This window comes from Lethenteron reissneri, chromosome 67 (genome assembly GCF_015708825.2).
Source record: "Lethenteron reissneri isolate LAM-NWPU_2019-01 chromosome 67, ASM1570882v1, whole genome shotgun sequence".
Lineage (NCBI taxonomy): Eukaryota > Metazoa > Chordata > Hyperoartia > Petromyzontiformes > Petromyzontidae > Lethenteron > Lethenteron reissneri.
In genome coordinates, this window is record NC_083845.1 from 6,803,319 (window position 1) to 6,819,656 (window position 16,338).

The 16,338-nt window shown below is 50.0% G+C and overlaps 1 protein-coding gene across 1 annotated transcript; it reads right to left on the bottom strand.

Moving 5' to 3' along the window:
• Nucleotides 1–284: 284 nt before the first annotated feature.
• On the bottom strand, nucleotides 285–10,916 carry RPL12 (ribosomal protein L12). The gene is made up of 7 exons (XM_061578792.1): nucleotides 10,729–10,916; nucleotides 7,351–7,424; nucleotides 6,548–6,646; nucleotides 5,407–5,488; nucleotides 3,152–3,238; nucleotides 1,328–1,440; nucleotides 285–361 (listed from the first exon to the last, which is right to left on the bottom strand). Exons 1-7 carry the CDS (start codon nucleotides 10,763–10,765, stop codon nucleotides 356–358), a joined length of 498 nt encoding a protein of 165 aa, XP_061434776.1. The 5' UTR covers nucleotides 10,766–10,916; the 3' UTR covers nucleotides 285–355.
• Nucleotides 10,917–16,338: the final 5,422 nt, after the last annotated feature.

Below are 16,338 nucleotides of genomic sequence, written 5' to 3' on the forward strand. Positions count from 1 at the left end.
CCCATAGACTCAACACTGCCCATAGACTCAACACTGTCCATAGACTCAACACTACCCATAGACTCAACACTGCCCATAGACTCAACACTGCCCATAGACTCAACACTGCCCATAGACTCAACACTGCCCATAGACTCAACACTGCCCATAGACTCAACACTGCCCATAGACTCAACACTGCCCATAGACTCAACACTGTCCATAGACTCAACACTGTCCAAAAAAAAACTCAAAATCATTTTAATGGTACTTTTTTTTTAAAAACCACATCGACAAAAAGAACCTTGGATTTTTTTTAGTTTTTATTTAAATTCGATGCTTCGTTTCCCACAATCACTTCGGAGCTGGTGTTCTTTTAATCCTGCAACACAACACGCACAACACCCGTGTTAACACAACCTCCGCACACTCCACACAGATTGACAATCGCCGTGGGGGTGACGACCGTGTGGGAGCCCAGCAGCGGCAGCGCCGTCGTCAAAAGCTTCACGGTTCTAACCCAGCAGCCGCCCTGATTAACACTGCCGGCGTGCGACAGCCATAATCGCACACACGACGATGCCCTGTTTCACGGCGGACGTTTAAAGATCTGACCCCCACCCCCGTCCGATGTATTTTTGAGAGGTCATGCATCAGTGTCAGGGTCCAAATTTGCCACATTGGAAAATAACCTGCGAATCACTCGGTTGGGATACAGATCGCCAAACGTAATCAAAGTTGTGGCGGTATCTGCACACGTGTGTGTGTGTACCTGTGTGTATCCGTGTAGCATGCAGTACTCTACGTATCTCCATGTGCCATTTCTCACGGAGCGGACCTCCGTCTCTTGGGTGTCTGGGTGTTTCCCTTCTGAGTCAATCCGAGTGGAGAGTGCGTCTCTCTGCATCTACACGAGTTCTGCATCTCTGCGTGCAGCGTCTCTCTCTGGGCAAGAAGCTCATGGAGGGGATCTGCATTTGGGTGTTTCCCTTCTCTGTGTGGGCTTCTGAAAAAGTGCTTATAGCTCAATGGGCCTTACTTGTAAAATAAAGACATTGTTTAGATTTGAGTGTATGTGCGTGTACCTCTAGTAGTAGTGTCCACTGCATATCTCGGAGTTCTGCATCTCTCGGTGTACTGTCTGGACAAGAACTCACCAGGGGGATTTTCAACATTGAGGTGTTTCCCTTCTGAGTATCTGTGTATCTCCTGAGTCCTGTATCTCTCTGTGCGTCATGTATCTGTGTATCACCTGATTCCTGTATCTCTCCGTGCGCCATGTGTCTGTGTATCTCTTTAGTCCTGTACCTCTCCGTGCGTCACGTGTCTGCGGGGGCGACAAACTCACCGAGGGGATCTCGGTCTCCCCGTTGTTGATCTCGTCGATGACGTCGTGAGGGTGTTTCCCGTCCACGGTGCAGCCCACCGACTGGGCCGTGCCCAGGATCTCCTTCACCGTGCCTAACACAAACATCCCCCCCGCCAGCGTTAACTTTAGCAGACTGTTGGGGCAAAGGCTGTACGTATTAAATTTCGATTTAAAGCTTTCGTGACTGCAGGGATTCATCTTCTTGGTTCTTTCTGTAAAGTCACGTAGAAGGGAAATAATAAAATAATGAAAATATAACATTATAAAATACAATTCTCACGACGTTTCGGCCACAACGCAAGCAGCCGTCCTCAGGTGAAGAACAGGTCTGTCGGAAAGACCTGTTCTTCACCTTCTGTCGGAAAGACCTGTTCTTCACCTGAGGACGGCTGCTTGCGTTGTGGCCGAAACGTCGTGAGAATTGTATTTTATTATGTTATATTTTCATTATTTTATTATTTCCCTTCTACGTGACTTTACAGAAAGAACCAAGAAGACGAGCTGTATGTATGTTGAACTTCTTTCGCACCGTACGTAGCCAACCGAGCTCATCGGAGGTGCAGGGGAAGGTCAACAAGGCGTTGGCCCGTGAACGGGAATGGAATTCGAGTCGCCGGGTTCAAAGCGCGGCACCATAACCGCGACACGACTGCTCCCCCAGCCTTGACAGACTGTAGGGGCAAGTGCTGTTATCGAGCACCTATAAAGGCCGGAACGGCACACGAGGGAGTGGGGGGCGGCCAGCGCCGTGCCCTTCGTCTCTCCCGAGTGGCGGCGATGTTTACACACCACAGCAGCAGCTACTCGCCAACCTGCAGACCCCAGTCCGGGTATCGAACTGGGTTCTGTAGGTTCGTAGTGCAGCTTGCTAACCGCTACTGTCCAGCGGTCCCCAACCTTGTGGCACCAGGGACCGGTTTTGTGGGAGACAATTTTTTCACGGACCGGGGAGGAGGGTTTCATCATTGGGTCTTTCCCCCTTCGATGTAAAGCTTTCGTGACTGCAGGGATTCATCTTCTTGGTTCTTTCGGTAAAGTCACGTAGAATGGAAATAATAAAATAAAAAAAGACAACATAATAAATGTTTCTTTTATTTTATTATTTCCATTCTACGTGACTTTACCGAAAGAACCAAAAAGATCTTTCCCCCTTTTCAAAGAAGCTCTCCAGCGACGTTTGTTTTGTACTTATGTTGGCTAGGGGTTAGCAGCTTGTGGACTCGCCAAAACTGTGACAAGTGCACAGTGCGGGGAAGAGGCGTGGATGGAAGTGGTCAATAAAATAATGGGGGCGGGTTCCACGCGCGGACTCACCGCCAGACGTCGCAAACGGGTTTCGATTCCTTACCGTACCCGGCCGCACCAGGGTTGCAAACGGGTACCCTACCCGATACCCGGCTACCCCTACCCGGCCGGGTAGGGTACGGGTATCGGGTACCCGATTGCGACCTCTGGGATGAAGCCATGTTGCAGGCGCGGGTGGGTTGATTCTAGCAACTTGAATTGTGAGAAGAGACAAGACGTTGGGAAATGAGTGACAAACGGTGACTCACCAGTGAGTCACGGCCTACCCGTACCCGGCCGCACCAGGGTCGCAAACGCCTACCTGTACCCGGCCGGGTACGGGTAGCCGGGTATCAGGTAGGGTACGGGTATCGGGTACCCGGTTGCGACCTCTGCTCACCGCTCTCACCTCCTGCTGCTGTGCAGCCCGGTTGCTAACAGGCCACGGACCGGTACCGGCCTGGGGGTTGGGGACCCCTACGCTACGAGACCCCTCTCCCACGCACGCGCGTCACTCACCCTTGAGTTCACGAGCCAGGGATCTGGGTCTCATCTGGCGGGCGATGTTGATGATCTCATCCAGACCCAGGTTTCCCGTGTGCTTGACTGCGGACGGCATAGGTAACGCACAGAGACAAGATGGGTTACATACGGAGACGAGACATGTTACACGGAGAGCAGACATGTTACAGAGACAAGATGGGTTACATACGGAGACGAGTCATGTTACACGGAGAGCAGACGGGTTACACGGAGATCAGACATGTTACAGAGACAAGATGGGTTACAGAGATCAGACACATACTCTTAGTTCTTTCGGTAAAGTCACGTAGGTAAAAAATGAAATTAAAATTAATAAAAAATAAAAAGAATAAAATCACGACGTTTCGGAGGCAACACAAGCTTCCGTCTTCAGGTGAAACTGTCACAGCAAAAAAAAACACTTGATACAGATTTTTTGGACATAACGTGGGGGGGGGGGGGGGTAGGATGGGAGAGACCAAGTGGACATAACGTGGGGGGGGGTAGGATGGGAGAGACCAAGTGGACATAACGTGGGGGGGGGGGGTAGGATGGGAGAGACCAAGTGGACATAACGTGGGGGGGGGTAGGATGGGAGAGACCAAGTGGACATAACGTGAGGGGGGGTAGGATGGGAGAGGCCAAGTGGACATAACGTGGGGGGGTAGGATGGGAGAGGACCAAGTGGACATAACGTGAGGGGGGGGGGGGGGGGTAGGATGGGAGAGACCAAGTGGACATAACGTGGGGGGGGGGGTAGGATAGGAGAGACCAAATGGACATAACGTGGGGGGGGGGGGGGGGTAGGATGGGAGAGGCCAAGTGGACATAACGTGAGGGGGGGGGGGGGGGGTAGGATGGGAGAGGCCAAGTGGACATAACGTGAGGGGGGGGGGGGGGGGGGTAGGATGGGAGAGGCCAAGTGGACATAACGTGGGGGGGGGGTAGGATGGGAGAGGCCAAGTGGACATAACGTGGGGGGGGGGGGGGGGGGGGTAGGATGGGAGAGGCCAAGTGGACCTAACGTGAGGGGGGGGGGGGGGGGGGGGTAGGATGGGAGAGGCCAAGTGGACCTAACGTGAGGGGGGGGGGGGGGGGGGTAGGATGGGAGAGGCCAAGTGGACCTACGTGAGGGGGGGGGGGGGGGAGGTAGGATGGGAGAGGCCAAGTGGACATGACGTGAGGGGGGGGGGGGGGGTAGGATGGGAGAGGCCAAGTGGACCTAACGTGAGGGGGGGGGGGGGGGGGTTAGGATGGGAGAGGCCAAGTGGACATAACGTGGGGGGGGGGGGGGGGGGGGTAGGATGGGAGAGGCCAAGTGGACCTAACGTGAGGGGGGGGGGGGGGGGGTAGGATGGGAGAGGCCAAGTGGACCTAACGTGAGGGGGGGGGGGGGGGGGTAGGATGGGAGAGGCCAAGTGGACCTAACGTGAGGGGGGGGGGGGGGGGAGGTAGGATGGGAGAGGCCAAGTGGACATGACGTGAGGGGGGGGGGGGGGGGGGTAGGATGGGAGAGGCCAAGTGGACCTAACGTGAGGGGGGGGGGGGGGTAGGATGGGAATGTCCAAGTGGACATAACGTGAGGGGGGGGGGGGGGGGGGGTAGGATGGGAGAGGCCAAGTGGACATGACGTGAGGGGGGGGGGGGTAGGATGGGAGAGGCCAAGTGGACATTACGTGAGGGGTGGGGGTAGGAGAGGCCAAGTGGACATAACGTGGGAAGGGGGGGGGGTAGGATGGGAGAGGCCAAGTGGACATTACGTGAGGGGGGGGGGGGGGGTAGGATGGGAGAGGCCAAGTGGACATTACGTGGGAAGGGGGGGGGGGTAGAATGGGAGAGGCCAAGTGACATTACGTGAGGGGGGGGGGGGGGTAGGATGGGAGAGGCCAAGTGGACATTACGTGGGAAGGGGGGGGTAGGATGGGAGAGGCCAAGTGGACATTACGTGGGAAGGGGGGGGTAGGATGGGAGAGGCCAAGTGGACATACGTGGGAAGGGGGGGGGGTAGGATGGGAGAGGCCAAGTGGACATAACGGGGGGGGGGGGGTAGGATGGGAGAGGCCAAGTGGACATTACGTGGGAAGGGGGGGGGGTAGGATGGGAGAGGCCAAGTGGACATAACGGGGGGGGGGGGGGTAGGATGGGAGAGGCCAAGTGGACATGACGTGAGGGGGGGGGGTAGGCAGGGAGAGGCGACGCGTGGCGGGTGTAGGGGTCGCGTCTGTAATGACGGGTCGTTGTGTGCGTCTCACTGTTCTTCTGCTTCTTGCGATCGCGAGGAGGCTCCTTCAGGGCCTTGATGATCAGGGCCGACGCCGAGGGCACCACCTCAATCTGTCAAAGACAAAGATCCCCCCCACCCCGTATAGCCTTAACAGACTGTTGGGGCAAGTGCTGTTTACGAGTAGCGGCTATCAAGGCCGGCACGGCGCACGAGGGGGTTGGGTGGCCGGTGAAAATAATGAAATATAAATAATGGAAGTAAAAGTTCCACATGTACTTCAATTCCTGCCGATGTATCAACACCAAATGCAAGCTTGAGGCAGGGCAGCAACAAAAACAATCCCAGACCACAACAAGACAACAGATTCCCTGAATATCATTAAAAGGAACTAACCTTGATGCACAGGATAAAAGTTACAAATCACGATAGCGTCATAGGTTTAAGCCGGCGTTAATACGCGCTCACAAACGGCACTTTCCCCCATTGGAACCTCATTTGCCAGTAAAAAATATAATTGGTTTTTTACCCTTCTATCTGGCAACAAAACTGACACCTTTTTTACAAGGAGTCATGTTTGCATAGACCACAATACCTGCAGCCATAATGCAAACAAAAAACACAACTCTGATAATGTATGCACTGTCCTTGAAGTTGATTGGTCCACACCCGAGACAGCTTTCCTTAGAGCCTAGTCTCACATGGGTTGGACCAGATGACGCCTTTTGGCACATTATCAGAGTTACGTTTTTTGTTTGCATTACGACTGCAGGTATTGTGGTCTATGTAAACATGACTCCTTGTAAAAAAAGTGTCAGTTTTGTTGCCAGATAGAAGGGCACTTTCCCCATCAGTTTATGTAGACCACTAAACGTACTGTACATGTTGAACTTCTTTCGCACCGTACGTAGCCGATCGCTCTAATCGGAGGTGCGGGGGGGGGGCCAACAAACTAAACACACAACAAGCAGTTCCAGGGAAATTAGTTTATCAACCTCGATGATGATTTCATAAGTTGCATAGCTCCCAATGGCTTCGTAATATCGGTAGAAAAGAGCGTTCCAGACGGCCGCACGACAATGTCTTTGTTCGATGGCTGGGGGGCGATCCCTGTCCGAGTATTTGTGCGTACGCATTAGGCGTGGTAAGTCGGCGACCTTCCGTTAACTCACGGCGGCCTGACGGTTCTGGATGGTGAGGCGCACGGTGATGCGCAGGCCCTTCCAGTCCCCCGTCGCCTTGGCGATGTCATCGCCCACCTTCTTGGGCGACTGTCGGGGAGACAAAAAGTCGCGCACGCGCGTCGCCTCGTCAGCAGTAGAAGCAGCAGCAGCAAAGGCTGCAGCAGCAGCAACGGCTGCATCAGCAGCTACGGCTGCAGCAGCAGCTACGGCTGCAGCAGCAGCTACGGCTGCAGCAGCAGCAACGGCTGCAGCAGCAGCAACGGCTGCAGCAGCAGCTACGGCTGCAGCAGCAGCTACGGCTGCAGCAGCAGCTACGGCTGCAGCAGCAGCTACGGCTGCAGCAGCAGCTACGGCTGCAGCAGCAGCTACGGCTGCAGCAGCAGCTACGGCTGCAGCAGCAGCTACGGCTGCAGCAGCAGCAACGGCTGCAGCAGCAGCGGCAACAGAATGTTGATGGACCAAGTTTTACCAAGGTCCCACGACTAATTTTCCTGCCAAAGTTTTCCATTACTATTTTTTTAATTGTACCAGGTAAGGAGGGCCCACTGAGCTGTAAGCGAGAAGTGGCCGTATCAACGCGTGGATATTTCTCGTGGTCAAATACCCGAAAAACGCGCGATGCCGATTGTAAATGTGTAGGGGAAAAACCGGAGGGACGCCGGAGCAAAATCCACGCGACCACTGGGAGAGAGACACACACGCAAACTCCAAATATTCAGCCGATGTAGTTAGCATCTCGCCACAGAGAATGTAATGGAATGCACGGGGGGGGGGGGGGGGTAATCACGTACCAGACCCAGGGGTCCGATCTTGGGAGCCAGCGCTGATGTGGCACCGACTTCCCCGCCTGTGCATCGCAAGCACACTGAGGGCGACACAGAGAATAGAACACGGGGATCAACCACGGTGCATGTGCCACTCCACAAAAGTTGTGCCACCCTCACAGTAGTTGTGCCACTCCCAGAGTAGTTGTGCCACCCTCCATAACAGTTGTGCCACTCTCACAGTAGTTGTGCCACTCCGAGAGTAGTTGTGCCACTACACAACAGTTGTGCCACCCTCCACAACAGTTGTGCCACTACACGCCACAACAGTTGTGCCACTCCCAGAGTAGTTGTGCAACCCTCACAGTAGTTGTGCCACTCTACAGTAGTTGACACGTTCCGTGGGGAGCGGTTGCTAAACCCACACAGCGATGGATCAATCGCTCGATAACGGACAAGTGCTACACCTTTGTCGGCATGTTTTACTTTAGTTAATCGATTCCTTAACCTGATCGATTAAAGCCCGTGCAGCATGTGGACTTCATTGTCACTATTCCTCTCAGTCTGAAACGAGGGGGAGTTCTTACACGCTTTTATTTAACTCACTCTGTTGTCGTTGTATCCTCAAATCTTGTAACTTAATTTTAAACTCACTTCCCAATGTGGTACCGACTGCAAACATGGTATACTTATGTCATACTGATGACAATACTATATTCTATCATAAAAAATATACATTTTTTTTACATGTTATGTTTCGGCTTGGGTCTAATTGTCCACTCAACTGACGTTGGCTGCAATTACCCACGGTCCCCTTACGTTGTGGCAAGCTTCGGGGCCACTTCCTGGAGTCGTGGAGTTCTTTAACTTTTAATACATTCCAATAAAGCGTGTTTTAAAAAAGTTTAGTTTTATATATTTTATTACAGATTACTTTTGCGGCGTTTTAGCCGAGTGTGTGTGGGTCGTGGTGTCAACCATTCCCTTCAGTGTAATCGACTAAACCCGTAAAGTGTTGTCACTTGCATCGAAACAAAAACAATCATTCCCCATAAACACCGTGGCATTAAAAAAAACACAAAACAGACGTTTCGGGCAACGACACCCCCCTCCCCCCATCCTTTAATACAGAACGTCCGGCCCGCGGGCGGTACAAGGCCAGCGAAATCATTTGGTCTTGGCCCTACCAAGGCAACCGCAGGCGGGACTAGAAATTCAATAAATCTAGGAGAAAACCTGGCAAAGCAGTTGCGAGTAGCAGCAGCAACATCATCAACACCAGCTAACATCACATGCCTCGCCAGAGAGAAGCAGTTCCAGCCCATCGCATTAGGGGTGAGTTAATTAAATGTTTGACCAAATACAACGGGCTAATTTTTAAGTTGATCATTTTGTATGGCCCGCGGATTTGAGGCCGAGTGGACCTAGGGGAGGCCCAGGCCGTGAGCGTGATCGCCGGTTTCGTAGCGCAGCGTAGCGCTTAACCGCTAAACTACCGCTCCCCCAGACTCATATCCTGACACATACACCAACACACACACGTGCACACCAACACACACACGTGCACACCAACACACACACGTGCACACCAACACACACACGTGCACACCAACACACACACGTGCACACCAACACAAAGATCCCCCGTATAGCCTTAACAGACTGTAGGGGCAAGTGCTGTTAGCGAGCACCTACGAAGGCCAGAACGGTACACGAGGGGGTAGGTGGCCAGCATTACGCCCGGCCGCCTTTGTCTCCCCAGTGGCGATGTTTACACACCGCACCAGGTACTCATTTCAGGCTGAGTCGACCTAGGGGAGGCCGGCCCAGGACAGGTTCAAATAATCGTCACCGGTGTTGGCCGTGAGCGGGAATCGAACCCGGGTCAACCAGGTTCATAGCGCAGCGCGCTAACCACTACACCACCGCTCCCCCACACCAACACACACACGTGCACACCAAACACACACACGTGCACACCAACACACACACACGTGCACACCAACACACACACACGTGCACACCAACACACACACACGTGCACACCAACACACACACACGTGCACACCAACACACACACACGTGCACACCAACACACACACACTTGCACACCACACACACACACGTGCACACCAACACACACACACGTGCACACCAACACACACCACACGTGCACACCAACCACACCACCACACCGCTGCACACCAAACACAACACATACGTGCACACCAACACACCACACCACGTGCACACCACACCCACCACACGTGCACCCCAACACGTGCACACCAACACACACACGTGCACCCAACCACACACACACGTGCACACCAACACACACACGTGCACACCAACACAACACACGTGCACACCAACACACACACACGTGCACACCACACACACACACGTGCACACCAACACACACACACGTGCACACCAACACACACACACGTGCACACCAAACACACGTGCACACCAACACACACACACGTGCACACCAACACACAACACGTGCACACCAACACACACACACGTGCACACCAACACACACACACGTGCACACCAACACACACGTGCACACCAACACACACACACGTGCACACCAACACACACACGTGCACACCAACACACACACACGTGCACACCAACACACACACGTGCACAACACACACACACGTGCACACCAACACACACACGTGCACACCAACACACACACACGTGCACCACAACACACACACACGCACACACACATACGCGCACACCAACACACGTGCACACCAACACACACCAACACACGTGCACACCAACACACACACACCAACACACACGTGCACACCAACACACACACACCTGCACACCAACACACACACACGCGCACACCAACACACACACACGTGCACACCAACACACACACACGTGCACACCAACACACACACACGTGCACACCAACACACACACACACGTGCACACCAACACACGTGCACACCAACACACACAACCGCCATTCGCCACTAAGTGGCGGTGACGTCACCACGACGCTTGTGCCAGGCCATGTGCACCTTGAGGCCACGTGTTACTACTACACACGCGGCTCCTAGAGATAATACCCCCCACCCCACCAACCCTCTTCATCAGCGGATCCGGCGAACCCGTCTTTAGAGTTTATTTTCTCACAATCGCTCGCTAGCCACCAGGCATTTCATCCTCAACTCGCTCCATCTCCGCGCCGTACCAACACCGCCCCCGAAGAAGTTTATCGCTCCGCGCACTTTTGACAACCGCCAAGCAAACAAGGCCCGAGAGAGAAAGAGAAAGCCTCAACTAGGCCGCATTTAGAGCAAAACACCTCCCCACACACCGCCCACCCGCGCGCTCGATCCGCCATCGCCGCCGCCGACCCCTCACCGATCTTAATTTCGTTCGGGTCGAACTTGGGGGCCATGGCGGAAGGTGTTTGAGCGAAGCTGCGCGGCTAGAGGACTAGGGATGGCGTCGGATGAGCCTGGATTCAGGTCGACCGAGACGGATGCGCCCTCCCTGCTGTCTCTCTCGACTGCTGCTGCTGCCTCGCTTCTCGTCGGAAAGGGAGAGACGTCACTTCCGCTGGGACGTTTATACTCGGCGGGCTCATATTGTCGTCACTTCCGTCCGATGAAAACGCGATGACGTCATTTTCAGCGCCGGTGACGTCATTTCGCTGGGAAAATACGTCGTTTCAGTGGCGATGACGTCAATTTTCAGTGTCGATATCTGAAATTGATGATTACGTCATTTTCATTGGCGATATCTTTTGGCGATGATGTCATGTTTCCTCTCGACTGCTGCGGCCAACGCTTCTCGTCATGCAAGGGCGATGACGTAATTTTCAGTGCCGGTGACGTCATTTCGGTGGGAAAAGACCTCATTTCAATGGCGATGACGTCATTTTGAGTGGCGATATCTTATATTGGCGATGACGTCATTTTCAGTGGCGGTGACATCTTCGATTGGTTATTACGTCATTTTCTTTATCATATTTTGCTACTGGAAAAGGAGGTTCCAATGGTGTAAATGCTTACCCCGAGCTCTCATACTCTGATGGTGCATTGTCTTTGAGTTGTGCGCTTTTTGGCGTCATCTGGTCCAACACCATGTGAGACTAGGCTCTAAGGAAAGCTGTCTCGGGTGTGGACCAATCAATTTCAAGGACAGTGCATACATTATCAGAGTTGTGTTTTTTGTTTGCATTATGGCTGCAGGTATTGTGGTCTATGCAAACAGGACTCCTTGTAAAAAAGGTGTCAGTTTTGTTGCCAGATAAAAGGGTAAAAAAACCAATTATCATATTTTGCTACTGGCAAATGAGGTTCCAATGGTGGAGGTGACGTCCTTAACATCACTAGCCCTGACCACTTCTTTATAACCCTTGAGCGACACCCATTTCAAACCTTTTAAAACAGTCTTCCTCAGCAGCAGACTATGCTTTCCCACCAGATGACGCTCCGACTGATGCTCCTGCTATTGTGGAGTGACTCATGCAGACAGCTATGGCTGCAGGGTTTGGTAGTACATGTTGTTTACGTCGTTTATTGTGAAAATTCGGTCACGGTTCCTATGATCTGCACTGTTTCATTGCTTTCATGGCTTTATTTTGGTGATTTTTGAAAAGTGTATTCGTTTGGCCATGTTTGTTTGTTGTAGTACAGAGTTAGACTGATGGCCTTAATCTAAGTTGTCTTGTGGTTGTTTTTGTTTGACTTGCATCCCACTGGGATTTTTGCACACAGCGTTGGTGTGCGGTGCTTTTTCTGCAACATTTTGCTGTCTTTTCTTGGATTTTCTGTTTGCACATATTCACTTTAAGATGTTTTCTTGTTCATGTTCATGTTTTTTTGTTTGTTGCGGTTGCACCCGATTCAAGAGCCGAATGGCTCACAGGGCTGTACCTAATCAATGAACTTGAAACTTGTGTTGCGCCCGAAACGTCGCGACCTATTTTATTTTATACCCACGTGACTTTACCCAAAAAACCAAAGAGTACACACATAGCAGTTTACAGGAACCACTTCAGACCACGGTTTACCGTTGGACAATATAAATATTTATTTGCAGAACTGCAGACGTTGCTTTGAAAATCCTCGCTTTTTAAATCCTTTATATTAAGTTCGCTTGCTTGCTTGCTTACGACCGTGCAAATCTTTCGGTCGTTTTTAACCCACTTCCCGTCATCCAATCGAGCTGACATTTTGCACACAGACTCGTTGTGCGAGACAATTAATGTTCGTGAAATTTTACACTGTTTAGGGAAAACAAATTAAATATTTAATTACCAATTGCTTAATACTGGCATACAATCATCTGACCCATAGGTGGCAGCCATCTCAAGCCAGAGGACGAGAAGACTCTAGCCGCCACGCATATAAAGGATTTATAGTGAAAAACTTTGTTTTTACGGGTATACTTATTTTTGTTTTAAAAAAGCTCTTGCCGAGCGTGAACAGCACGCGAGACCCGGGAGAATGAAGATGGAAAGTTTCTTCTGACGGCGTACGTTTTATTGGTGATGAATAACGTCGTAAAAAATAACGTCGTAAAAAATAACGTCGTAAAAAATAACGTCGTGGTCAGTCGAAGAGTTGCCGGAGTTCAGCACTAAACCGGTTGTTGTTGTGCATCGAGTTAAACCCACAACAACATTTACAATTAAATCCTGGCCATCGCCTGATGATGCTGATGGTAGTTGATGCTTGGAGTCTCAATCAAGGCACTTGATCGTGAAACCCACAGTGTCTGATGATTATATTCTTAGGTTTTTTCGGTAAAGTCACGTAGGTAAAACATCAAAATTAATCAAAATAAAATAAAACAAAAATCACGACGTTTTATTTTATTTTTATTAATTTTGATGTTTTACCTACGTGACTTTACCGAAAAAACCTAAGAATATGAATCATTGCTAGTCACGAAAGCTTCAAATCTAGAATGTCTATATGATTCTCAACTCTCCATCCTGGTCTCACCTAGTCTCACGACGCCGCGTGTGAAATCGAAGTCTTCCAGAAAGAGAAAATAAACTCTTGTTCTAGATTTGAAGCTTTAGTGACTGCAAGGATTCATATTCAGTTCAACCAGTCTACACAACAAAGACTCATTCCTGGCAGCGGTTTCAGCCGCACCTTAACAACTCTTGGAACCTCCGAGTTCAACCAATCTACACAACAAAGGCTCATTCCTAACAGCGTGCTTCAGCCGCACCGAACCTCACGAAAATAATATTCAGAGCCTACCTTGGCTCCTCCCACCCTCAACCAGTATATATACAAGGACTGTTTTCTGGGAATTTCTCTCACTTGATACAGCAGTCGTGCTGTGACGGTTCCACCTGAAGACAGAAGCTTGTGTTGCCTCCGAAACGTCGTGATTTTTATTTTATTTGTAATAATTTAAATTTAATTTTTTTACCTACGTAACTTTACCGAAAAAAACCTAAGAATATAAACTCTTGTTTTTATTTGACCAGGTAAGGCCCCACTGAGGCTACACGTGACTCTTTATCAGACGCCACCTGGCCACAAACGATAGCTCAACGAAGTGGAATTTGTAGAAGCGGACAAATACTCTAAACGCGTGTTTCTAAATGTGGAGGGGAAAACCGGAAAAGCCGGAGAAAAATCCACGCGACCACAGGGAGAACATGCAAACTCCAATTATACAGAAGGCGTCAGGGTAGTGATCGAACCCACGGCCTCTTGCATACCAGGCAAGGGAGTTAACAGTTTGCCACGGGGAGAGAGAGAGACACGCAAACTCCAAATATACAACAGGCGTCAGGGTCGGGATCGAACCCACGACCCCCTGTACACCAGGCAAGGGATTTAACATCTCCTAGCCACCGTGATGATGATGAGAGAGAGAGACACGCAAACTCCAAATATACAGCAGCAGGCTTCAGGGTCGGGAACGAACCCACGACCCCCTGTACACCAGGCGAGGTAGTCAAAATCTTCTAGCCACTCCAACGGTGCATCTGAAATCCAGTGTCTCGAAATTCTATAAATCACTTTTTCACTTTTGTCAGTCGGTCGTGTAAATAAATGCGTGCAAACCGCGAACTTAATTTATGACTGCGTCAACATCGTCTAGTTACAACAACACGTTTTTTTATTTTTACTTCAGGTTGTTTGCCACCAAGCAAACCCCCATCGTTATAGGTCTTGACGTGTTGCGAAGACGGGACATCTCCCGTCGACACGGCACCTCTTTCTAGATTTGAAGCTTTCGTGACTGCAAGGATTCATATTCTTAGGTTTTTTCGGTAAAGTCACGTAGGTAAAACATTAAAATTAATAAAAGTAAAATAAAATAAAAATCACGACGTTTCGGAAGCAACACAAGCTTCCGTCTTCAGGTGGATTTTTTTATTTTATTTTACTTTTATTATCTTCTTGGTTCTTTCGGTAAAGTCACGTAGAAGGGAAGTAATAAAATAATAAAAATAAAACATAATAAAATAAAATAATTCTCACGACGTTTCGGCTACAACGCAAGCAGCCGTCTTCAGGTGAAGAATGAGACACTACCAAGCTAGGAGCTTATATATAAGCTGGGTTGGAGGTTGAAGCTGCGTTGGAGGTGGAAGAGCGCCTTAACAAAAATAATGTGCATATGAAGAGGAATTTAGCATATTCATGGGAAATGCGTAGGAGGTGGGTGGGTATGCTAAATTCCTCTTGATATGCACATTCTTGTTGTTAAGGCGCTCTTCTTGCACCTCCAACCCAGCGTATATATAAGCTCCTAGCTTGGCAGTGTCTCATTCTTCGCCTGAAGACGGCTGCTTGCGTTGTAGCCGAAACGTCGTGAGAATTATTTTATTTAATTATGTTTTATTTTTATTATTTTATTACTTCCCTTCTACGTGACTTTACCGAAACAACCTAAGAATACGGCACCTCTTGTATATTTGTTTTCGATTTTCAGACCACAGTCCTGTTGGCGAATGTGTTTGAGTTTTCACGGGCACAGTGTTGCTACAGAAAAGAGTACGTTCATAAGTTAACGGAAATTAAATTAGTCAGTTCAAGATACATTTCTCCAGGCAATGAGGCCATACAGAACCCTCATCCTATACAGAACCCTCATCCCATACAGAACTCTCGTCTCATCGCTCAAAATAAATTAAGTAGTTATTAATCGCACCTTTCCTTACCTGTTAATTTATATATATATTTTTTTAAATAAGTGCAAGTTGAGTAAAATATTTTTGTTGTTGTAAAAATCCATTCGAAGGATTTACTGTGGCTAAGAACGATCATAGTTCAACATGACAGGAGGCACTGCAGCATTGCCAGCCCCATGTGATATTGTCGTTGATGTCACCTGGCAATGGGAGCAAACGTCTGGAATCCAGCACTGTAGGTTTGTATGTTGCACGTATGTATGTTGAACGTCTTTTCGCACCGTACGTATCCGACAGTGCTAATACGAGGTGTAGAGTTGAGTCTATGGGCAGTGTTGAGTCTGTGGGAAGTGTTGAGTCTATGGGTAGTGTTGAGTCTATGGGCAGTGTTGAGTCTATGAGAAGTGTTGAGTCTGTGGGAAGTGTTGAGTCTATGGGTAGTGTTGAGTCTATGGGCAGTGTTGAGTCTATGAGAAGTGTTGAGTCTATGGGTAGTGTTGAGTCTATGGGCAGTGTTGAGTCTATGGGTAGTGTTGAGTCTATGGGCAGTGTTGAGTCTATGGGTAGTGTTGAGTCTATGGGTAGTGTTGAGTCTATTGGTAGTGTTGAGTCTCTATAGGCAGTGTTGAGTCTATGGGCAGTGTTGAGTCTATGGGTAGTGTTGAGTCTATGGGCAGTGTTGAGTCTATGGGTAGTGTTGAGTCTATGGGTAGTGTTGAGTCTATGGGTAGTGTTGAGTCTATGGGTAGTGTTGAGTCTATGGGCAGTGTTGAGTCTATAGGCAGTGTTGAGTCTATGGGTAGTGTTGAGTCTATGGGTAGTGTTGAGTCTATGGGTAGTGTTGAGTCTATGGGCAG